General features: G+C 38.9%; 1 protein-coding gene across 7 annotated transcripts; it reads left to right on the top strand.

Moving 5' to 3' along the window:
• Window positions 1-1,515: 1,515 nt before the first annotated feature.
• LOC5521598 (sodium-dependent neutral amino acid transporter B(0)AT3-like) lies at window positions 1,516-22,976 on the top strand. 7 transcript variants are annotated; one of them, XM_048720945.1, is made up of 12 exons: window positions 1,518-1,709; window positions 1,961-2,062; window positions 7,091-7,141; window positions 14,486-14,883; window positions 15,626-16,104; window positions 16,507-16,617; window positions 17,172-17,373; window positions 18,191-18,396; window positions 18,577-18,778; window positions 19,494-19,653; window positions 20,116-20,278; window positions 20,780-22,976. In XM_048720945.1, the coding sequence occupies exons 3-12, from the start codon at window positions 7,113-7,115 to the stop codon at window positions 21,170-21,172; spliced, it is 2,343 nt and encodes a 780-aa protein (XP_048576902.1). In that variant the 5' UTR covers window positions 1,518-1,709; window positions 1,961-2,062; window positions 7,091-7,112; the 3' UTR covers window positions 21,173-22,976. The 7 variants fall into 7 exon arrangements, with proteins under 7 accessions (XP_048576906.1, XP_048576902.1, XP_048576905.1 ...); XM_048720949.1 differs by lacking the exon at window positions 7,091-7,141 and having other exon boundaries at window positions 1,516-1,709; XM_032366764.2 differs by lacking the exon at window positions 1,518-1,709 and having other exon boundaries at window positions 1,850-2,062.
• Window positions 22,977-25,287: the final 2,311 nt, after the last annotated feature.

Here is a 25,287-nt window from a genome sequence, read left to right as displayed (position 1 = left end):
CACCCCCCGTTAAGACGGATGGAAAAGCCCTTGCGGCTTATAAGAGCTTTTACGGTACTGCTTTTGTTGATTGTATTTGCATAAATGTCTGGTAACCGATCTAATAAAGCAGCATAATTATCCACACAAAAGCTCCCCCCTTTCCGCCCCTTTAAATAAATTAATTGTGTATCAAAAGAAAGGTTACGTAAGATAGAAATCAAAACTATGTTAACGGAACGTGTTGAAAGCTCCTATATTAATATATCCCTTTCAGATGCAATTTTGAATATTCATTGTTCTTGAGCTATTTTCTCCTATCTTATCGTCTGTGTTTTGTACGCCGTACATAAAGGTGTTCCTTCAAATTGATACTAGGTCTCCAAAAAGTACTACTGGCTTTTGTGTTGTCAGAGGCATGAAAGAATATAAAATAATATCGAAAATGAAAAGCATACGACAGAGAAATAAAAAAAAGAATATAATATTTATGATATTTTTATATTTGTCATTTTTCAACCAATTCATAAAAAAAATCATTAACTTTTGGTTCCTATCACATCTCATTGTGTGTCTAGTTTTTGGTTATAAATAGCCGAAATTCCTTACCACCCTTTGAACATTTTCTTAGTTCTCCTCTGCTTTAATTTCAAATCATGAATACGGTTACACTTTATGTAATCCTCAGTAATACCAGAAAATTGCGAATCAACGCATCACCTCAATCTATTTTTGAAATCCACTAAATATCAATTGTAACCAAGGTGATAACTTCGTATGTTTTAAAAGACAGAGATCTTTTAAACACAGATGATAGATTAAAATATATCGAAATTTAAATAAACAGGGTTACCTTAAATTATAACGAATATCTCTATGAAATGTCATGGTTTTGTCTTCGCAAAATCAGATACAAAGTGTAATAGAACCTAAATCCAAAATGCCCTATATCATAAATAAATAATCGTGTTAACAACGATTCAAAACTCTAAAGGCATATGTAAATATGCAAACATATTTTTAAAAAAAACGTTTATCGCCCGCATATCGGCTTAGACTCAAGGAGGATCTTAATAATTGGATTGGAATAGGTTTTGCAATTCTTGATACAATTCAGGTAACACCAAAACGAGATGACACTAACACTTTGTAATGCGTGAAAATAGCAGTAAAAACCATTTCCTTCTCAAAACTAATCAATAGTAAATAAGCAACTACTTTTTTTACACCCAAAGATTGTCACTTAACCAACTTCAATCCCTTCTGTCGAGCCTCAATGCACACTATAAAGCTCTTAAAATTCCATTTCTAAATCGCAATCGATAGAAGAGTAACTTCGTCCGGAACTCCTATAATATCATTGATATTGGCAAACAATTTAATCGAGCACAATTCAAACGAACTTGAATAAAACCGTATCGATTAGTGCAAGCTAAAACAATTTCATAAATGACCGCATTTTTCTGACAGAGTCAGCAGGTCTCAGAGAACGTGTTAACGTCACACTCTCGTTACACATGTTTATAGCTTGCTTGCAAAGTCATGTTTGGAAGAGAGGCCTCGGTATTCTAATTGGCAGCCTTTTGTTATCTCCGTGACTCGTGCTGCATAATACAACCAATTAGAGCTAAAAGTCTGCTCCAAAAATCCTCCTAACACGGACCAGCTGTAGGCACACATTTTATTTAAAGGCAGGCACATCGTTTCGCTACGTCTAGCTCCCAGAAAAGGTATGTTTTTAAAACTGCCAACAAATCGTTATCCCTCAAATAACATAATTCTCGCGGACAGGATGTTTTTAAAGTAATTGTGGTTGTTGTTCTGTTTTGTGGCCGTTCGTCATTAATTTTAGATGTCTCATGTGTTGTCATTCCAAGTCTGGCGTTGGGCCATAACTTTTGGTGACAGTTCTAACCAACCTGGAGTCTTTATCGGTAGCAGGAAGTTGTCTATTTCAAGCATGGTCTCCCGTCTTTTCTAGATGTTTATGTCAAGTGATATGAGATGGGAGGATATGGGGAACGTCTAACTGCAAAGTACTTGGCTATAGAGAATGAGACAAGAGGCTTAAACCTCAATATAGGTATGTACAAAAGTTTAAACTAAAGCACTGTACACTAGAGGCCTCTGCGATTAGAGTTTCCTGAATTAAGATTTATTTGGAAAAGTAACAGAATTACATAACTTAAGCTAGATGTCGCTAACATCTTAAGAAATAATCGGTCTCGGTGCTACGTTAATTGTTACCGTACATAGTGAATCAAATCAGGTTATTCAGTTTTGTTACGTCAAAGCAACTGTTTGCGAGGAAACACTGTTTACTTGAGGTTAATGGTAATAAAAAGAAACTGTTAAAAAATATTTTTACTGTTATAGTGCAGACATCACGGAACACGTCAGTCTTAATCGTTATTCGAGAAAAACATCTTAATGACAAAGCAAAATGTCAGAATTATAGATATGTTAAAATAGACAACTGTCACTGTGCTAATATCTACAAATAATCACAATATTCTGCTTTAAAAAATGCTTTATTCTGCTTTAAAAAATGCCATTTCCTTTATTCTTTCTCACTATTTCGAGGTAGATGTTTGGATCATCACCTTATTTAAAACCGCCCATTATTTATTGCTTTAAATCTGAGAAATTGTTACATGCTTGTCACAAATTGCGTTGGACTTGAGAATAACAAGGGCTCTCCATAGGATGCCTTATTCTGAATGAAAATGATGTTTTAATCTACAAAATATTGTATCTTTAAATTCCGCTTATGTATCCACCTTTAAAACAAAGGCGGGGAATAAACTGAAATCAATTTGATTGTTTGGTTTCGGGTGCATTCTCTCGCGCTAGTGTTAACTTACGCAGATCCGCAAATATACCGAACATGTCAAACTATTTTAAAGAAGGCCAATCACGCCGCTATTTTATGCCCCCGCTCAGTGGCGAGTCACACAAAGCATCCATTTCCATCGGCTAATTCAAGAAAGTAACCGGCAAGATATTTTCAATCATATATCCTCATTAACATATCAGACTTCATTCGTACACTGTTATTTTGAAGGTTCCTTGCGAATAAACCCCTGTTTTTTTTAAGGATAAACAATAACAAAGGATTGGGTGATTGACATTCTTTAACCAATTTGTTTGGCACACACCCAAATCAATTTCGCTGAAACCGCGTTACTTATTGAGATGCATCGTGACTCATGATTTAACTCCTCCAATTGAACTACTTTGGCGTTGCTTGTAAAACTGTTGAAACACTTAGTGTAATCCGGAAAACAGTGAATTTTGCCACCAACGATAACATGCTACTACTTCATTAATCCAATAATATTGCAGATTCCAAATCTAGTTAACACGGCTGTAAATGTTCCCAGCTTGCTACGCTACGTCGTTGTAATTTATTGTTGGTGATTAATTTCATTGCTTGTTTCGTCGCTAATCGAGATTAAGTGGTGAGCAAATGTTTTGGAGTTCTTTGTCTGGCATTCTATTTTTATGGACAATCCCTAAAGCAAAAATATATTATGTGATTTGTCCCATGTTACTACGGTTGCAGCTTAAGACGGAGACTTGCTGTACGATATTACTATGCATATTTGCGTTGCATCAAGAGGAAGTTCCAAAATTAGGTCAGAGTGGATGGAACTTCAGCCAAAGGAACACCAAGTATTAAGCCAAAACTGACTGGGCAAACTTCACCAAACACTAACAATATTAACGACGCGCGCTACCGTGGCCACCAAGACAAAGCTTAAAATAGTTAGCCAATATTATGCTAGATTTACAGATGCACAGGATTCCGTAGGGTTCCTACTGGACTATTGGCCTACTGGACTATTGGCCTACTGGACTATTGGCCTACTGGACTATTGGCCTACTAGACTATTGGCCTACTAGACTATTGGCCTACTGGACTATTGGCCTACTAGACTATTGTCCTACTAGACTATTGTCCTATTAGACTATTTGCCTACTGGACTATTGGCCTACTGGACTATTGGCTTACTAGACTATTGGCCTACTAGACTATTGGCCTACTGGACTAATGGCCTACTGGACTATTGACCTACTGGACTATTTGGCCTACTAGACTATTGTCCTACTAGACTACTGTCCTATTAGACTATTTGCCTACTGGACTATTGGCCTACTGGACTATTGGCCTACTGGACTATTGGCTTACTACACTATTGGCCTACTAGACTATTGGCCTACTGGACTTATGGCCTACTGGACTATTGGCCTACTAGACTATTGGCTACTAGACTATTGACCTACTAGACTATTGGCCTACTGGACTATTGGCCTTCTGGACTATTGGCCTACTGGTCTACTAGACTGTTGGCCTACTAGACTGTTGGCCTGCTAGACTATTAGCCTTCTAGACTATTGGCCTACTAGACTATTGGCTTACTAGGCGATTAGCCTACTGGACTATTGGCCTACTGGGAAAGCGAGGCGCCTTTTTCTGTTGTTTTTAGTCCAGATCTTCCAGATATCACGTGATCAGAAGTGAGAGTACGGAAGCGAGAACCATACTCTTGACTTTGAGATAAGATCTTCTAAAGGGCAAGTGATCTTCGGCGCTTCTGATCTTCTTAAGTCAACTTGAGAAACCTGCACAACAAGCATAACGGAGACAAAAGACTAACACTTTTGTATCAATTCTTTCACATCATCATAAATTTGCCACTACCATCATCAGCGTCCAAGATCATCTATTATCAACATCTAAATCATCATCATCATCATTTAGAATCATTATCTATAATCTATACTATTAAAAGTCTGCAAAGCAAACTAATTTGATTGATCAAAAAACAATTATATTAAGCATTAGTATTATATCAAGCGGCGAATTTTATTACATTAAGCGTTGGTATTAGATCAAGCGGCAGTTTTATATTAAGCGGTGATACCCCAGCTAAGCAGGGGCTGAAGCGACAAACTAATGAAGTGATGTAAAACTAATTTCACGGCCATTCCCACTTCCCGCTGTTTAGGCGCGACTGTATCCAATATTCGTCGAGGGGGGGAGGGGTGGGGGATATATTATACACATGGTGTAACATACACCGGCCTGCCTAGGATCATATAGGATCTAACACTGCACTGCTTCATGGTTTACGTGAATGTTTATATTCAACAGCTTTTGCAGAGCGCAAGTTAACTCATAAATATGACCATATGCTCTTAAGGTAGATCGCGGACATAAACTCGCGAAGCGGACAACTTTTTTTGACGAAGCTTTTTTACCCCAAGACGGCTTCCGATCTCTCTAATTTTGGTAGAGCATGTCGGTAAGATATAAAAGCTTACAAAGTAAGCAAAGTAAATAATTTCCAAATTCACTGGACTTAAATTTTTAGCGAGTTTTAGTCAAACACGGCTGTTTAAAGTATCCTTCTATACCTCGCCCATTAAGCTCTTGATAATTGTCCACATTCCAATAATCGCCTTGCAAGGAAGATCGAGTAATTTATCGCTACTGCCGAGAAAAACGTAAACCCTCAGCAAGCGACTTCGCCGTTAGAATAACTGCCTCTCCTGAACTAATGATAAACCCCATGCCTCGATGTTTATGTCCCAAATGGGAATTCACAGCTCATACTGCACGCCCCGGGGTAGCTCTTGCGAAAAGCTCTGGGACGCATTGAAACGCGATCACGCACCAACAAACGCTGAAAAAAGGGTTTGAAAGAGGGAAAGTATTTATTCCATAATACACTTATAGCTTGAAATATACAAACAATCTTTAGAATATTTTAGTCTCTTTCAAAGCTTAAATATCTTAGCTACATGCTCTGCAACAATTAGAGAGATTGGAGGCTGTCTTGGGGTAAAAAAGCTTCGTCATAAAAAGTTGTTCGCGACGTAAGTTAATATCCGCGATCAACCTTAAGAACTAGAAAAAAAACTCGCAACTAAAACTAAGGTAGAACTGAATGCGTGCGCTCTTTTTTTTCACTGTGCGTCGATATTCTTTTAACCAACATCATCATCGTCATCGTCATCATCATCATCATTACCATCATCATCATCATCGTCATCATCTTTATTACAATCATCATAGTCATCGTCATTACAATCATCATCGTCGTCATCATCATTGCCTTAGTCATCATCATTGCCAGCGTCATTATCATCTTGGACTCTTTCCCATACCGAGATATAGCATCTGCCACAAACACTTAGGGAAAACCCGGAATATGTGTGCTTCATAAAAAAGAAGTTTAAATATGCATCAGTTTTATGTTTGTAATTTGTGACTAGCAAAATCTTTCATAATCATCCCAAAAATTATGGCTGTTGTTTATTTTCTTAATGTTTAGCTTGTCCTAACCACAAGGCTTTATAAAGCCTTATAATATAAGTCCACTGGGTAAGACTCATGCGTGAGGAAAGGCAGACAATAATTACCCTCCAGACGTGTGATATGCAGGAGGATTCAGAACACTTTGCATAGCGCATGCATTCTTGTAGAGACCTCGTTGTATCAATTATTCAGCACTCTTTGAAGTTCACCGGTTTTAATTACTACCGACGACAACTTGCTATAATTTCAAACAAAATTTCCATTTTAATAATTTTATCCTTCAAAAAAAATCGCAAATCAAATTTTCTTAAACGATTGACGAATTATAAAGAATAATTAATTAGAAAGCGGAGCTCATTTTTTTCTACCCTCAGAGAAAGCCAGGTTTGTTGACAAAGCTTTCGTTGTTGTACTATTTGTCTTTCTGCAAAATCATCAGTTCTTCAATTCCTTAGTTCCATGCTTCCATTATACAAACCACCAGCCAGAAATATAAACGATAAGTCACCCTACGTGAGTCTAGAAGCCGTTCATTGGCCAGAATTAGCTTATAAATTACACTTGGCTCGGGATGAAATTGTAGCGGTCACCTACAATTAGAATGCGAGCTTTTCAAAAGATCTCCGAAAGGCGGCATTCATTAGCATTTTAGATTAGCGATGAATCGTAGTTGGCTTCTCGATAAAAAATTACGCGGGAATCGACCAGTAAATGGGACGTAATGTGTTCTCAGGGAAAGAGAATTGGAGGTGTCACCGGTATTCTAACAAATGTGTCTTATAACAGGGTTTTCTGGAAATAAGCGGGAATGGATAACCGTGCCGGCGGAAAAACAAGGTAGGACGAACACATCTGATAAACACACACGCAAATGATAACAAATATCAAAAGATAGTCAGTTTTAGCATGATGATCTGTAAAATAGCGGATATAGGGATAAGTAACTAATCAGACATTAAATCGTGCTAATGTGTTACAGCGCTCATCTCGGTTAAGTGGCGTCAGAATTCGCGGTCCTTTCCTAAGGAGAAATCGTCTAGGTGTTATTTTTACGATTACTGGTTCGCTGCTCAAAGAATAATAAAATAACAAGTAACTGTAAGCTATTATTCTGTCTTGCTTGTTAAGCTTTCAACGCGTGTCATGTCTATGTCCACAATTTGCTTGCGCGCTCTGTCAGGCGAATCCAACCTGTCTGTTTCAAGTGGTTTCCTAACACACTAAGTTTTCAAGGAACACCCACCACTTTAAAAATCTCAGTAAACCTTTCCGTTCATCTCAAGAGGGAATAATTTAAAAGGTTGCCCAGTACACTAATCTCTCGTTGAACGATTTTAATCTTTTCCTTAGATAAGGCCCTTGACTAAACAGTAAAGCACACAAATCATATACTTTTGACATAAATATATTTTTAAAAGAAATTACTGCTAAGGTTATAACACACGTTGAATCTTGCGAGCGGCGTAGACATTGAGAAATCGAAAGTAAAATGAGAGGAAAAATAATTCTGTTTTTATTTTTAGTAGCTACACTACATTCAAAAGCTCCTCGCAAATTTTTATTTGTTTACTTTTATTTCCAGCTCGACAGAGATAATTTGCATAAGAGTAAGATATTAAGAGGTCTACTCCACGCATTTTCTTCCCTGTCAAGTAATATTTTGAATAAGTTTAGAAGAGCGTGAAAGGGTACTTAAATACCGTGTATCTTTCTAAGACTGCAAATTTGGGCGCAAATCACCAATTACTTAAGGTTGATAGGCTGTGTATAGGCACTAAGCGAGTACTTTGCATATATGTCGATTCAAAAGCGAGTAATTAAGCAATTAGCTGGAACTTGAGAAGCCTACTAATCAAAACAAAAACACATAAAAACCCGCAAACACATTTGGACAGCTTCGTTTTGCTTTATCTTCAATATATATTTATTAAATCTTGATAGTGACTAGATTAGAGTTATAAGCTGATTGGAAATGATAATGATATTATTGTACTTCCATGTTTAATAAAACATAACAAAAAAGAGTAAGAAAAGTATTAATAGATTAATAAAGCTTCAATCATCTATTTATTTAATTTTTCTGTTCATGAATTATTTTTGATAAAAATAATATCTGCCAAGGGAGGCTGCAGAAGAAGGGTTGCAATCAAGTGCATTCAACATCGGAAGCATTTAATTAAATATTTTCTTATGCTTTCTTGTTTTCACCTAACATTGTTGAAATTGGTAGAAAACCAGAATCTGCCTCTTTTTATCGGTAATTAAAATTGCAAATGGTTCCGGTTGCCGTATATTTTTTCAGTATTTCCTGCCAAATAAAACACTTATAATAGCAATATATGTATACATTTTATACATTACATATTTAGCATTTTATTAAGGAGGCGAGCGGGGAGCAGAGCCTGGGGACTAGTCACTGTAAACCAACTCGAACCGGGCTAAGTTGAACTGCTTTTTTCGTTTCTTTTGATTTCCCCTGTAAAAAAAACAAACAAACAAAGTCCAATCATCCTGACATCTTTCTATCTAAAGAAATCCGGGTTTATTCAACTTATATCACAGTCACATTTAGAAATATGTTTTTTCCACAATCAGATATATTTCAACTGATTTTTAAGAATCCTGCCAAGGCCTGGTGTTCCCATGACAACTAACCTTCACCGCTAGAACAGTCTTTCTAGCATTCACAGGATTCTCTACATCTATAATACAATTGCCTGTGGTTTAAAAAAATCACAAGAACTCATGTGATTTCAAATTCTAGTGTAAAGTTATATTTACAATTCATGATGCCTACAAGGTGTTTATATTTAATTGATTTTTAACAAATACATAAGATAGTTCTAGAATTTTACTCATCACGTATTCGCGTTTGCCAGGATTATCATAATATATCTCTTAACTGGATTAGTTAAGCCCAATATACAAGAAATGCAATTTCATTCTCAATCTTCAGTTCCAAGAAAAAAAAACGAAAACAATGTTTGCGCCATCCTTAGTAAAATAAAAATTTATCGGTAACTTGACAATCTAACGTGACAACAATAGAAATATTTTTCTCTACGTCAAAGTAAGTTCGACTAAATGAACAGCATTTCTGGATATTTCAGGTACCCTATTCAAATCTTCTTTTAGAAAGTTACTAGGAATACTCGAGCCATCCATTCATCGATACACGCTACCGAATTCCACGGGGTCAAGTGAAACAAAATGGCGGTTGTACCGATGGAATTATCATGACGCTTAAAACGTCAAGTATATAACGCTCAAAAGCAGACTTTGTTGAATGGTTTCTCCGAGTTTATTGAAATAAAAATTCTAAAAATATGAAGGCGGCAGCAATGCCGGTAATTTTGATTTACCAAAATAAATAGTAGGACAGTTTAATTAGACGATGACGGGGCAGGCATATACTTATATCGAGCCTAACTCGAGCCTTATCCAGTCAAACGTACTTAATAATCAGCCTTAACTATCAACCATTTTAAGGTTGACTCTAAAAGTCTTTTCCGCCTGAAAAACAGCTGTAAAAACCCATTCCGATATGACCAAAATTGGTTTGACTGAGTTTTGTCTGGCGTATGCTTTTTTTGTGAAAGCGAATAACTCTTTTTCAGACCAATTAGTTTGAGGTAAACGAAAAACGATAAAAAAATTTTCACTCATTTCACCTTGAAGCGGAATATTGTTACTAGGATTTGAGAGATTTTGAAGGAGTCCATCTGGTCTGATTAAATAGGTTTTCAAACAGGTGAATATTACCTGGTCTGCTTAGAGAGGTTTTTTTGGTTCAAGCTGAATACCTATCTGTCATTATGCCACAGTTTATCAAAGGGTGCCAAATAGAAATTACAAAACAAGTTATTTAGCAGGTTGTGGTAAAAAAAACTTGTCCCAGTGACAAATTAATAACAAAAAACATTAATTTTGTTTTGTTAGCTTGTAGAAAACAGCTCGTTTTAGCGCGTTTTTTTACTCGTGATTCCGGAATGAGAATAATTAGAATAGAAAAAGCGCGCGTTCGTTTATCCTGCGTTCCCATTCCGGAATAGAATAAAGGCCATTCCACCCATTCTGCTAGCTGTAGCAGAATGACTCGAATGCCATTCTGAACATTCTCTACCAACCATTCCCATTCCCACAATGTTAGGAAAAAACGCGCCCTTAGTCTGTTTGTATATGGTATTCCAAGAAAATTGTAAACAATTTGTGAATATTACTCGTTTTTCCCCAATTACTGAAGACTGAACTCAAGAGACTCTATTGCCGGTCTGAGGATTAGCGGTTAGCGCTCATAACTGAGGAAAACCATGAATAAGAGCGAGCTGTTCATATCGAAATCATTGTTCAATTAATAATTTGCTCGCACAGACGCTAATTCGTAGTGAGATGAAATAAAGAATCAGAGACAAGGTCAAAAACAAATGTCCTTATCAAAGGCTGACAGTTGAAACAACTCGTTCCCAGACAAGTTTTCTTTTCTCGAGCGTTTTTGTCTTTTATTTACTCCATGTTCAAAGTGCAAAATGCCTTCGAGCTTGAGTTATTCGCGGATCGAAATGAACCAATCACAGAGCAGCTAGGAAACCTAGCAAATGCAGGTCTCTTTCTAGCAGAAAAAAATATCTCGTTTAAAAAAAGTATGAGTTGAAGTGAATTTCGTTCAAGGTCAAAATTTGTGAGTGTGTACGGCTTCAATGCATTTATACGACTTCTCACACAATTTTTGCTCGGTTTGTATAATTAGAGAAAAATAATCACTAGTCTCGAGCTGTTGTTTGGAGGATAAACTTTTTAGCATGTGATAGGGGGGGTTCAGTGTAGGTCATCGGCGATGATGACGAATGATATTGATGACTGACAGACCATAATTAGTAGTAGAGATTACGAGCCATCAATATCTTAAGTCTGTTTATAGATAAACTGTACTTAATTTAATTTTTTTTTTGCTGTCGGATAGAGATTTCAATTTTATCATAAAATTGCAAGCAACTAAGTGCGAGCAACTAAGGCAAAGATATGCCCAAGCAAGATGGCATACTTCAATGTACTATATCTCTAAAGTCCATAATGAACGATAGCCCAGAATCGGAATTTGATTTCAAACCCCAAGAGAGCAAAGTCAAGCACCAAAGACACAATTTTAGAAATATCCCATTATATCCACGCAAATCTCATTTCAAAATCGCATTTTTAAGTCTATTTTGACAGGTACTTAATCATACTAATAAAAACACTGGTACTTAGCTCCCTTTGCTATTATTAAAAATTTACTATATAAGCTTGCGTTAGACATTCACAAAAAATATATACATCCCCAGTCAATTTAGCATTCGGTATGAATTAATTAATTACGTAATTAGGGATATTCCGTTTGGTAAAATGAATCACAATTTTGTGTGGTACCATAGCTAATGGTTGTGGTGAGTTTTACTGGAGTGTAGCGATCCTTATGGCTTAAAGTCTGAGGACTCTGCTTTATACAGTCTGCTGCAAAGAAAGAAGAAAAGCCGCAGAGGTTTTGTTCGCCAGGTAGAAAAAATCGCTTTACAACTCATATATCTGCTTATTACAAGATATAAATAAGGTTAGTTTGCCAACTAACAGAGTGTTCAAATTGGTTATATTAATTATTTTTCTGTTTTAGTGTAGGATCTTTTCATAAGTAAAATGCAGCGTGTTACATTAAGCTATGGATGTAAAAAATTGTCTAAAGCCCATTCTGAGCATTTAAGTTAAAAAAACGTTGACGTTTTAAAGTTAACTTTAATTTTTCTTTCTAAGGACGCCCATAGGTATAAAAATTAAAATATTGCATTATATTTGGAATCTGTGCATCGAGAACTTTAGTTCAAGACTAGTAGATCTAACTTCTAGTTCTTTGAAAACCCATGACTTTATTTAAAAGGAAAATCATAATGGATCTACTGTAGTTGGCTTCGTATGTGATATGGACTATGTGCTATCAAAGTTTTAACGTCTATTAGGTTTAAACGTCAAATCGAGTTATTGGCTGTTGATTGCACATCACAACTTTAAAAGCAGGAGTAAATAGCAGGAATTTCCTTAAACAACTTTTCCATTTGAATAACGGCTAGGTTATTTTTTACTACCGGTTACTTTTCGAACGATAAATTTTCTCATGTCCTCGAAACTTCATTTTAACGCGTTTTAATGAATGCCTTCATGTGAAAAGTCGTCCGATACAAAAGCCCGATGGTTGTATAGGCGGATTTCATATGTTCTGATAATGTTATTGGGAATCCCAAAGGCTTGGCTTTCGTCTTTAACTGTGCAATGTCTAGCGACATGCGGTATTGTATGGATGGGAAAGCAGCCGCACGGTTGGACTTTAAAGTTGAATTAATCTACAGCTGCGTCTGAAAATCGAAAAGTTTGACAAGCTAAGTGTACCTTTATTGAATTTTCTGGGCCTTTTCTTAACTGAACCAGGGGACAAAACGTATGACAATGTATGAAAATATGATTTCTGAATTCCAATAACATCGAGCCGGAAACATCGTCAAAATCTTCTACATTCTGTATCAAAACACGCTCTGCATAATAAACCAGCTGCCTTTACATTTGAATGTGAAAAGATTTGATGAAAGTAGAAATTTACGAACAGTATTAGACATATTATACTTTCTGATCGATCGTAAAGAAGTATACACATTAACAAAATATAGTGTATTCCTTTCTAACTATTAAATTTGGTAAAATGTGGATATGGCATTTTCAAAATTTACTAACAAATAAGTGATGGCAAGATCGGTTTAATTAAAGTCTCAGAGCTTATTCTTTTAAAAAGTGAATGTGACGTCACGCTGAGATGGGTGTAACGAAGACGTGTCTTCATAAAATACACCAGCATTTATAAGTTTATTGACAAATGTAAGCTACACCCGTGTCCGTCCTTGTGGTAATTAAAAGTTGGCGTTAGATAAGGGGTTTTAGCTTCATAGAGGTTTAGCTAGGCCGAGTTAGATAATGGGTTAGAGCTTCATAGAGGTTTAGCTAGGCCGAGTTAGATAATGGGCTGTAGCTTCATAGAGGTATAGCTAGGCCGTGTTAGATAATGGGCAGTAGCTTCATAGAGGTATAGCTAGGCCGAGTTAGAAAATAGGCTGTAGCTACATAGAGGCTTAGCTAGGCCGGGTTAGATAATGGGCTGAAGCTTCATAGAGGTATAGCTAGGCCGAGTTAGATAATGGGCTGAAGCTTCATAGAGGTATAGCTAGGCCGTGTTAGATAATGGGCTGAAGCTTCATAGAGGTATAGCTAGGCCGTGTTAGAAAATAGGCTGTAGCTACATAGAGGCTTAGCTAGGCCGAGTTAGATAATGGGCTGAAGCTTCATAGAGGTATATCTAGGCCGAGTTAGATAATGGGCTGAAGCTTCATAGAGGTTTAGCTAGGCCGAGTTAGATAATGGGCAGTAGCTTCATAGAGGTATAGCTAGGCCGAGTTAGATAATGGGCTGAAGCTTCATAGAGTTATAGCTAGGCCGTGTTAGATAATGGGCTGAAGCTTCATAGAGGTATAGCTAGGTGTAGTTAGATAATGAGCTGAAGCTTCATAGAGGTATAGCTAGGCCGAGTTAGATAATGGGCTGAAGCTACATAGAGTTATAGCTAGGCCGAGTTAGATAATGGGCTGTAGCTTCATAGAGTTATAGCTAGGCCGTGTTAGCAAATAGGCTGTAGGTTCATAGAGGTATAGCCAGCCAAGTAAGATAATGAGCTGAAACTTCATAGACGTATAGGTAGGGCGATTTGTGATGCCGACTCTCTTTATAATCTAGAGGATTCTCGATAATCACGATAATTTAGAGCTATTTCAAGAATCCCGTGCTGTGTGTTTGTATTGTAATTAATGGAGCTATCACACGGCGTAAAGATACATTCACCACAAGCCTTCTACTCTGGCATTCATTCAACCGCAAGTTCACTATCTACTTTTCCCTGCAGGCTACTAACCACTAATTACGTTTGTTCTCACGCAATCGTATCACCACAAAATAAACCTTAAAATACTTGCCAAACAAATAGGCACCTATTCTAATTTTCTCAACTACATGACAATGATCTTAAGTGCTAAAATCAGCCTCTTTGAAAAATTAAACGTTCCCCGTGACTTTCTTGTCTTTGCGTGGCCTGATGCGACTCTTTCGCTTTCCTAGATCTTTTAATGGCTTAACGTACTTCCAATCACCATGCGAGCTGGGAGAGACATACAGCTCTATGGCAGTATCTAATAACCACCTTACAGTGGACGAGTCAAGGCTTCATCGGAACGTCTCGGGGTCCCTCGGACTCCCGGATAGCGATTCGTCGCAGTTTTTAAATATGGGAGGCTCGCGACTCGAGGTACGAGCATTGTCCGGGTCAATCAGTCAGAATGGATATGGTTTTGGAGAAGAGGAAGAGGACTATCAACAGAGAAAAGCAAAATTTAAACACGCGAATAAAAGAGAAAGATGGAACAACAGAACGGAGTTTTTATTAACGCTTGTTGGGTACACTATTGGACTGGGTAATGTCTGGAGGTTTCCACATCTTTGCCACAAAAATGGAGGAGGTGAGAATGTTACCATTGTTAGGATATTCAAAGTAAATAATTGTATTATTAAAATAATATTAAATCAAAACATTTAAGGTAAGGCAAGGGAAGACAGGGTAGGGTGGGATAGGTTGAGGAATGGTTACGTGAGGGTGAGAACATTTAAATTAAATTGGAGTAGCTAATCACTCTCATCGCAGCTAGATGCTGAATTACTAGAGCGCAGATTCAGACGTGGTCGAGTTAAAGGCATGGGAAGGCGCCTTCAGGCAGCCGCCATACAACTTATGTTTAGCCATAGTTATAAGCTATGGCAGCACGCTATTCTAAAGCAACAGATGCGACAGGCCCGTATTTTTTTGGGGGGGGGGGGGGGGGGTGCGAAATCCCCCCAAAAAATGGACCTAATTTTTCCCGGGGGAAGGGGGGAGTTCTCTGATAAAAATCTGACTACCCCTCAAAGAACAAAAAGTGACTTTTTTATGCCTTTGCAGTATCTCCAAGGACGTTTATTGTCGGATTTGGCTACAAAAAATCTGACTTATGGATTGATGATATACCAGAGTGACCAAGCTTATGCTTTATAGTTTTGTTTACAAAAAGCACGTCTATTGAGAACCGAAAGTGGACTTTCGAACGTTGTGGGGGAGGGGGGGTGTTCGCACCCCCTGCACCCCCCCTTGGGTACGGGCCTGTGCGACCTTAACTACATTATTTGCCTTGAGCCTTCTATCTAACAACCATGTTTTTATCTTGTCAGCCTCGTTTCTTATTCCTTACGGAATCATGCTTGCGGTGGAAGGAATCCCGCTATATTACATGGAACTCTGCATCGGTCAACGAATGCGTAAAGGCTCTATAGGAGTATGGAACGAAATCTCCCCGTACCTGGGAGGGGTCGGGATAGCGTCTGTCGTCGTTTGCTTCTTAGTGTGTTTATACTACAATGTGGTCATTAGTTGGTGTGTTTTCTATTTTGTACAATCGTTTCAATCGCCGTTACCTTGGGCTGCGTGTCCCACGCACAAAGTGACAATAGGGAACATCACGCGAATGGAACCTGTTCCCGCGTGCGACGTGTCTAAGCCCACGGAGTATTTCTGGTACCGCACCACGTTAGGAATTTCTAGCGGTATTGAGGATGGAGGTGGGATGAACTGGAAACTATGGGGCTGTCTGGTCGCTACATGGATCCTCGTCTGGTTGTGTATGTGTAAGGGAATCAAAGTAACAGGGAAGGTTAGTAACGTGGAAGGGGTTTAGGCTACCTCTGCCTTATAAAACCCGGAGTTCGCTAACTTGGAATTGCGCCATTTTGGAAAGTACGGACGCAGAGGGGTCGGTTGAGCGATAGTATTTAAAAAAATGGCGGTCAGAATAGGCACGGGGAGATTTTACGATAGTGTACTCTCTTTTACCTCGCACGTGTTCCATGATCCTGTGTTCCATGATCATGTGTTCCTTGACCATGTGTTTATGATTCTGTGTTCCAAAGATCATGTGTTCCATTATCCCGTGTTCCATGATCATGTGTTTCATGATAAGGTGTTCCATGACCATGTGTTCCATGCTAAGGTGTTCCACGATCATGGTTCTCTCTTTAAAATACGTTCTCATTCTCCTCGTTACTCTTTTCTGTAGATCGTTTACATTACTGCGACGCTGCCTCTCATTCTACTCATCATCTTCTTCTTCCGTGGAGTCCACCTGGATGGTTATCAGGACGGACTTAGACTACTTTTTGTACCAGAGGTAAGTGTCGTGTGAATAAGGTTATCAGGACGGACTTAGACTACTTTTGTACCAGAGGTATGTGTCGTGTGAATAAGGTTATCAGGACGGACTTAGACTACTTTTGTACCAGAGGTATGTGTCGTGTGAATAAGGTTATCAGGACGGACTTGGACTACTTTTGTACCAGAGGTAAGTGTCGTGTGAATAAGGTTATCAGGACGGACTTAGACTACTTTTTTACCAGAGGTATGTGTCGTGTGAATAAGGTTATCAGGACGGACTTAGACTATTTTTGTACCAGAGGTATGTGTCGTGTAGATTACCGCTTACAGGTAGGCAACAGATAGGCGCGTTGATGCGACGAAAGACGTCTTTTTTATCGAATATGCGCTAAAATGAAATGTGGGCAAAACTTTAACTTCGGCTAACTTCAGTAGTCGAACAAGCAAAGACTCAGCCGTGGCGGAATCTCAATTAATCTCTTTAAAACGCATTGAAATAGTCCTTACAAGCATAATACCGAATATTTTTTTTATATTATGGTAATTCTTACCTTCTTCTCCCGTTCTTAGTTTAATCGGTTGAAGGATCCGCTCGTGTGGTTGGACGCCGCTGTACAAATCTTCTACTCTTTGGGCGTGGCTTACGGCTCACTTATCGCATTTTCCAGCTACAACCCCATGAAGAATGACTCCACGCGTGACGCTATCACGGTTTGCTTCGTAAACTGCGCCACTTCCATCTACGCCTCCATCGTGGTCTTCTGTTTCATAGGTAACTTTAGTCACCTGAAGCTACAGTTGAGTGGACGAGTAGTAAAACGAAGCTATTTTAAGCATCTGAATAGCGCAAATTAACATGGCGAGACATGACCAAATGCGCTTCACATCTAATCTGATATTACTTATCTGATATGACTAGCGTGAAGATACGGACAGCATCACGCTGTTAAAAAAAAAGTTTCTGAAATTTTTTACGAGAAATTTTAAGAGATTTATATATAATTTATATAGATGGATAAAAGCGCTGCCAGAATCTTGCCTGAATTTCCCACCCACCCACCCATTTTTTCCCATGGATGATCACAAATATCATATAATTTGTACCTAGCTGAATGTTTTGGAGTTTTTTTTTTAGAAAAGGGCCTTTAATTGAAATGGCAGTCGTTTAAAAGAAAGCCGAACACGAACAAACTTAAGTCCACCTCATTCACCATACGTAATCAGCCCCGTAGCCAGGGGGGTGCAGGGGGTGCGAACGCACCCCCCCAACACACAACGGCCTAAAGCCCACTTTCGGTTCCCAATAGACGTGCTATTAAGCTATAAACTATAAAGCATAAGCTAGATTTGGTCAGACTTGCATTTGTAGCCGAATCCGACAATGAACGTCCCGTGGAGATACTGTCAAACAATCCCTTTTGGTTCTTTCGGGGGTGGTCAGATTTTTATCAGAAAACTCTTCTCTCCCCCTCCCTCCCCCCCCCAAAAAAAAAGGTCCACTTTTTTGGATTTTGCACCCAACCCCACCCCCCACCCCCTCCAAGAAAAATCCTGGGTACGGGCCTGGTAATATGTACCTGCCCTTTCAGGCTTCCAGGCCCAAGACCGGATGAATACCTGCTTGGAAGAGAAGCGAAATGACATCGAGAGGATGTTGAACGTGACTGGGCTAATATCCCAGGGGATGCCCGACTGGGACAAGGTCAACCAGGGGGAGATCAGTGATGTCATCAAGAACGCCTCCGTCATCGCTAACGAGACTCTAAGAGTCTGTAATAAGACACAGTTCCTTGAGGTGAGAGAACACTTTATGAGACTCTGAGAGTCTGTAATAATTAGTGGCTCTCAAGTACCCACCCCCCCTATTTTATCACCTTACCTTTGTCTATATAGATCTCCCAAGGCCAGGGCTTGGCGTTTATAGTTACCCTTAAATACCTACCCCCTTCTAACCACCTTACCTATGTCTATATAGATCTCCCAAGGCCAGGGCTTGGCGTTCATCGTGTTCACGGACGCCATTAACAAGATGCCCCTGGCCCCGGTGTGGGCGGTCATGTTCTTCCTCATGCTTATCACAGTTGGTATCGATACGGAGTTCGGTATGCTGGAGGGCGTGGTCACTCCCATCCGGGACATGAAGCTCCTTCCAAACTGGAAGAAAGAATACGTCTCAGGTTTGTAACAAGGATGAAAAAAAAATAACCTAATGGGGGCCTGGGGGAGAATTTGCAGAGCGTCACTCTGCAGTACCTGTATCTTTCACCACTGAGTTCTAAAATCGATTCCTAATTTCGACGTGAGATGGGTTAGTCTAAGGGCGCGTTTTTTCCTATCGTTCTGGAATGGAAATGGTTTGTAGATAATGTTCAGAATAGCATTCGAGCAATTCTGCTACAGGTAGCAGAATGGGTGAAATGGCCTGCATTCTATTCCGGAATGGTAACGCGGGATAAACGAGCGCGCGCTTTTTCTATTCTAACCATTCACATTCCGGAATCACGAGTACATAAACGCGCCCTAAGTTCAAACCTCTTCTTGTATTGAGCCGCATTCAATGCAAAATGCATGCAATAAATAATCAGTGTCGATGAATCTTTGCTCGGCTTCTGCAGGTATATGCACTGAGCATTGGAAATTGACAGCACGAGGTTTGAACTTGCCTTAGCTAGTTCTTGCTTTTGCTCTAAAAAGTCGGGGGGGGGGGGTTAGTTTTCCTCCCTCCACAAAGCTGTGTTCCGTGGTCGGATACGAGTCGAATAGAAGGGTTGTTAGCTTTCAGAATTTATTATAATTCATGTGAAACCAAATTGTCATTTTATTAGCTTAGCATTACTGCTAAATTGGGTTCCTAGTTCGGTCGTCCAAGGTGAAATATCATTGTTCTAACAGGTCTTATATCGTTGGTGATATGCGTGCTTGGGTTCCCTTTGGTACAGCACTCTGGGGAGTACTGGGTACAACTGGTGGATGGCTACTGTTCGGGCATTCCGTTACTGATTATCGCGTTGGTGGAATGTATCGCCATTTCTTACATATATGGAATAGACAGGTGAGGACCGAGGTCTAAAACCGCGAGAACGGAAAAAGGAAATGGTTATGGTGATCATTATGATGATAATTGAGATGATGATGATGATCGATTATGATAATGATAATGTAATGATGATGATCATGATGGTGATGGTGATAATGATGATGTAATGATGATGATTATGTTGATGATGATTATAATGATGATGATTATGATGATGGCAAAATTGGAAATAATGGTGATTGGTGAAGAAGATGGTGATGATAATGGTGCTGACGATTATTATGATGATAATGATACTGTTAATGGTTTAGTTATGACGGTGGTTATAATGTTGATGATGATGGTAATAATAATGATTATGCTAATAATGATAATGGTAATGGAGGTGTTGGTGATGACAACGAGCATGAAGATGTCGCCTATAATGTAAAATATGGCTGTTGAAAATAGTGATCATAGAATATTGTATCTCTTCAGATTTAGTGACGATATCCAGTACATGACGAACAAGCCACCGCGGTTTATCTGGAAATGGTGCTGGAAGGTGATCTCTCCACTAGCCATTCTAGCAGTGCTTGGTATGAGTATCAAAGGAATGAGCGAAGGGAGACCGTCGTATTCCGTATGGAACGACAAACTGGTAAGCAACTCAGACCCTGTCCCCAAGTAGAAAACATTCCGTTTTCAAAAAGATTTAGGTCCACACGATTCTGATTCATTTTGAAACAGCCCGTCCACAGCTTTTCAGCGCATGCGTGTACCTAGTATTTGCTTGTTGATATCGTGCACGCAAAGTGAGTCACGTCTTCGTTTTCGAAAAGCTCCGTCCGTAGATACTGCATCGAAAGGTTATCTCTACAAATTGTTTCACTCTGGGGAGAATTTTCATTCATCCAGCTAAAAATATTTTTCTTTAGGTAAAATTGTTTTTCTTTAGGTAAAATTATTTTTCTTTAGCTGAAATTATTTTTCTTTAGCTGAAATTATTTTCTTTAGCTATAATTATTTTTCTTTAGGTAAAATTATTTTGCTTTAGCCAAAAATAGTTTTCTTCAGCTAATTTATTTTGCTTAAGCTGAAATTATTTTTCCTAAGCTGGAGTTATTTTGATTTTGCTCAAGTTATTTATTTTTCATTCCAGAAAAAAACAGTGTCCAAACCCCTCCCCCCGTGGGGCGTCTTTCTGGGCATCATGCTGACGCTTTGCTCGATCTTCTTCATTCCCGCCGTTGCGTTCCTCCGCTACTTTGGCTTCATCGGGATGGGAACGCCCACCCTACCAGATGTCGTGCTATCGGAGACACACAACTCCGAGACCCAGCCTCTTTACCAAGCAGACAACGGAAAGAAGAAAAAGAAGAAAAAAGGCGCCAAAACGCCGGCGAAAACACTCACAAGAAAGAAGGGCAAGGCGCTGAATGGAGGTCCGACGCTAATGGTCACGACAAACGGGACTTTACCGACCTCTGGACCCGGTAATGGTGATATCAGACACTTACTGAATCACAATAATGGAACCATAGGATATATCTAAGATTTTTTACTGCTCTGCTGTTTGTATAATTTCACTTGATTCGATACGCTTTCTGCGAAAGTCACCACTACAGCTGGTAATCATATGGTCGGTCAGAGAGCACCATCGTGATACCATTGACAGGAAGTCGTTAAACTCCGTAGATCCGACTCTCATGACAACGTTTGTTTGTTTTTGTATTTAACATTCAAACTCATCATTTTTCAATGATGTACTATGATGTACTATGTGTTTTGTTTGTTGTACTATGTGTTTGTTTTGTTTGATGTACTACTTCTTTGTTTTGTTTGATGTTCTATGAAGTTCACAAATTCTTAAAGGCCTGTATGGTTAGCATATGACTGCCAATTTTTTTATTTTGTTTTATTTGATATTTTATAAAGGAACTGAGCCGTTAGAAATATTCAAGCGGATTTAATTAAATCCATTTTGATTTTGATAAGGTTTCGTATGCTACAAAAGTCTCTACGGGCTTTAAGCCCCGTGTAAACACTGGCCCTAACACCAGCCAGAATCGCGCCACTTGTGTTCAAGTGTAATACGCTAGACCTTTTCAGGATAAAGAAAGCCACTAATGTGTAGTTCCAGAAAATATCCATACCCCCCATTGAGGGAATTGTAAATTCCGGGGGTGGGGGGTGGGGTGTTCAAACGCCCAGGAATTTTCAGAGGGGAGGGGGGTAAAATGCACTTTTTCCTTTTAAGAGTTACTGTATTCATTTTTTTCCAGGAGGTTGGAAATTCCAGGGGGGTGGGGGGTCATACCTCCGACCCCCTCAATAGGGTGTGTGGATATTTTCTGAAACTACACAATCCATTTCGAGTAGCATTGTTTGTTTAACTAATGCATCGCGTGGTATAACGTAGTTACGTAAATGCCCGTATAAGGCTATGGCCGAGTGATTTTACAAGTGATCTTGATTGCTTAATGTAAAAATCATCTTTTCTTGGACATCTCAAAACACATTTCTGATAAATTCGCTGTCATTGAAGGCATCAGCTAATTAAACGCATCTGTATTGTGTTTATTTAAGAAAGCTTGAGTTCGGAAAGTGTTTAGCATTTTCCAAAGTTAGTATATCTTAGAAAAACGTGGTGTTAAACAATATGTATATACTCAGAATTTACAAGGGACGCGCACGCTTCCCATGATGCATTACTTTTATGGCCGCAATATAATCTTTCATGCAAAAAAAAAATCAAATTCTAACTACTATTTATTCTTGTACATATACTGTTTTTTACGGTAACACAAAATTCGACTACGCAGTCGGTAATTAAAAAATATCAAAAATTATTCAATAAAAGAAAGAAGTAGGTTAAGGTAAAGCGTCCAACAACAATCTCGGGCAACTCTTATGCACAAGATACCATATTAGGTAACGCGCGCGATTATGCGTAAACCAGTCTTAGGAGGCGGGAAAACTATTGGCGGGAAAACCTTCAGTCTGACGATGCACAAAAGCGATAGCTTACAGCTGATGGTTTAGCCGTTTCTCAATTTTCCTTGACAAAAAGAACATTGTTTCTCTGATGTATTTGTAGTGCCCTCAAGTTGTTCGATTATTCAAACACTTTTAAATGTTTCTGATGTCGAAGCAATGCATGACGGGTATGGTGTGGTGTTAACTTAATGCAGGATCTGATGCAATGTATTGTTGTTGTAACAGACCTGTACTTTAGCCTTCAAGGCTAAATGCAATACTTTTTTATACTATTTATTACTTATCCAGCGTTTCTGTAGCTGGTAAGAAATGCAAGGATGCGTTGTTGTTCTTGAAATAAAAAAAAAATGTTTCTCAAACTGACGAGTTTAACTTTCGTTCAGGGACAGATCATCATGTGGGGTGACGCAGTAGAAAAACTGAGATTTCAATAAGGGGTACAGGAAATGGAAAAGAAAATGCCTTGTGGGGAAATCTTTCTCTAAGTTTGCTGGGAGTTTGTTTGGTAGGGGGAGGGGGCTCTTCTATCTTTCTTTTGTATTATTTCCAATCTACTGGGTAAGGAATTAAGACTTATCAGGCGAGTACCAGGGAGGTACAGGGTGCGCGCGCCTCCCCCAGACCGCCAAAAAGTGGGTCATTTCCTATTGAAGGATTGTTAAATACTATCCTTTTTCCTTATGATACCTATGACTGCGCACGCCATCCCCTTCCCCCAGCAAATCCTACGCGCCCTCTTATTCCAATCAAACGACAAAGTGATGATGATTTTACAGTGTTCTCTGGGATGAAAACACCGACCTACACAATAGGGACGTTGAGGGCCTATGGTACTATCTTTTCAGTCCTTTGCTAGGGAAATTTGTTTGTTTTATAAAAGCTTCTGTTTTTTGTCAAATCTCTTGGAACTTTCAACATAAGTGTTTTAGACATAAATGACACAAGTAATGACGTCATCTGACCCCTCCCATGGTCACGTGACCCAGAACATAAAAACGTGTCGGAGAAGCTACTGTTCAAATCTACCATATTTTTTTGCAGAAATATTTTAACATCACTATTTTCTTAAACTTCACGCATCTGATATGCGAAATTTCGATACCGCGAGAAATGGCGAATATTTATGTTCTTCTAAAACCACATAATTGGTAATAACTTTTTAAATTTTTCAAAAATCAAAAATCCCATGCGCTAAGTTGTTAGGAATGGTAATATCAATGGTTTGAGTAAAAATTTTTTTTTTACAATTGTTGTAAAATGTTCGAAATTAACGTGCTTTTCTCGCGCGGAAATGGCCGCCATCTTGTTTTTTCGCCATCTATTTTTATTTTCGAAAAACATATAAAAATGACATTTTCTTGTACAAAATGTCGAAAGTTTATTTAAATCTCTTGGAAAAAAAGAACAAAGAAAATTAGAGCTGGAGTTTCGAAAAAACATGAAAATAAAAAGAACTCGACCGGGAATTGAAGCCGGAGCGCGCTTACGAGACAAAGGTGCTAACCACTGGGCCACCGAACCAAGTTGGAAGCCGCGCGGCGATTTAAGTCTATTTAACCGAATGTAGCGCTTTTCCCTTTAGAAGCAACGGAGTTTGGTAGCAACGAGATAGTACCATAGGCCCTTAAGCAAGGACGACGGCAACGGCTAGTACAACAAAATCGAAAGAGATGCTTTCGCGTTTAAAAATCGATTCAATTTCATTGTAAAAAAATCAGCAAAACAATATAGTCAGGGACAGATAAAAATAGTAGCGAACGTAGTTAGGAATTTACAGTGCAAACGTCCGCGTCCTCAATTGACCGTGAAATCTGGACTTTTCACGTCGTGGTTTGGTGGAAATCGGCTGAAATTTATCAGACAGAACGCATTTTCATGTGCTGCTATTGAATTCTGAATCAAATCTGATGCCGTCTTCCACGTTGCCGTCGTCGTTGCTTAACCCTTTCACTCCTGGGTACTTTTGAGCAAAATTGTAAAACAAACCTTGAAGTTTCCAACAATGCACTGCGATGCCTTTTCTTTCTAGCGACGGCACTGCTACAGCCTGTTGCTTACAACAGTTTTGCTTGTAATTTGCTCTTAAAAATTACTGCTTTTTCACATCTGAAGAGTGCCTTAGGACATCATAAAGTCTATTAGGGCATAATTAATGCTGTGCTTATGGATGTTTGCACGCTGAGGTTGATTCAATGGGATAATTCCTTGTCTGGGCTTTACCAAGTGGAAAGGAATTTTCTAGTGAATGGCCTCATACTCTCCAATGTGGGCCATCTTTGCTATCCAATCTTATTCAAAAATTGTTTTCAGGCTTATTCTGGGTTCCTTGGACCTGGAAATGTTTTGTTTGGCTTCGGGGCAAAGAGACTTATAAAAAAATGTTATGATTCTGGGGGAGGAGATTGCCCGCCTGTCTGTCAAGGTGTTTCCAAGACTCCCATGATGCAGTGCAGGCATGCAAAATAAGCTAAAGGTCCCTAGTACTTACTAAACGCCACCAAGACGACGACTGCAAGGAGACAAAATGCCTTATGCTCAGCCCTCAATTCCCAATGAATTTCGATAAAAATTCACTCGTTTTTGTAATCCCAAAAGAGCAAAAAACAAGCCAAGAGCCTTATTTCTAACATAGGGGATGTCTGGTTTTCAAAACAGAATTCCCCGCTGTGA

The sequence above is a fragment of the Nematostella vectensis genome, chromosome 13 (genome assembly GCF_932526225.1).
Source record: "Nematostella vectensis chromosome 13, jaNemVect1.1, whole genome shotgun sequence".
Classification (NCBI taxonomy): domain Eukaryota; kingdom Metazoa; phylum Cnidaria; class Anthozoa; order Actiniaria; family Edwardsiidae; genus Nematostella; species Nematostella vectensis.
Note: the sequence above shows the minus strand (reverse complement) of the source record. Positions and strands in the feature narration are given on the sequence as shown.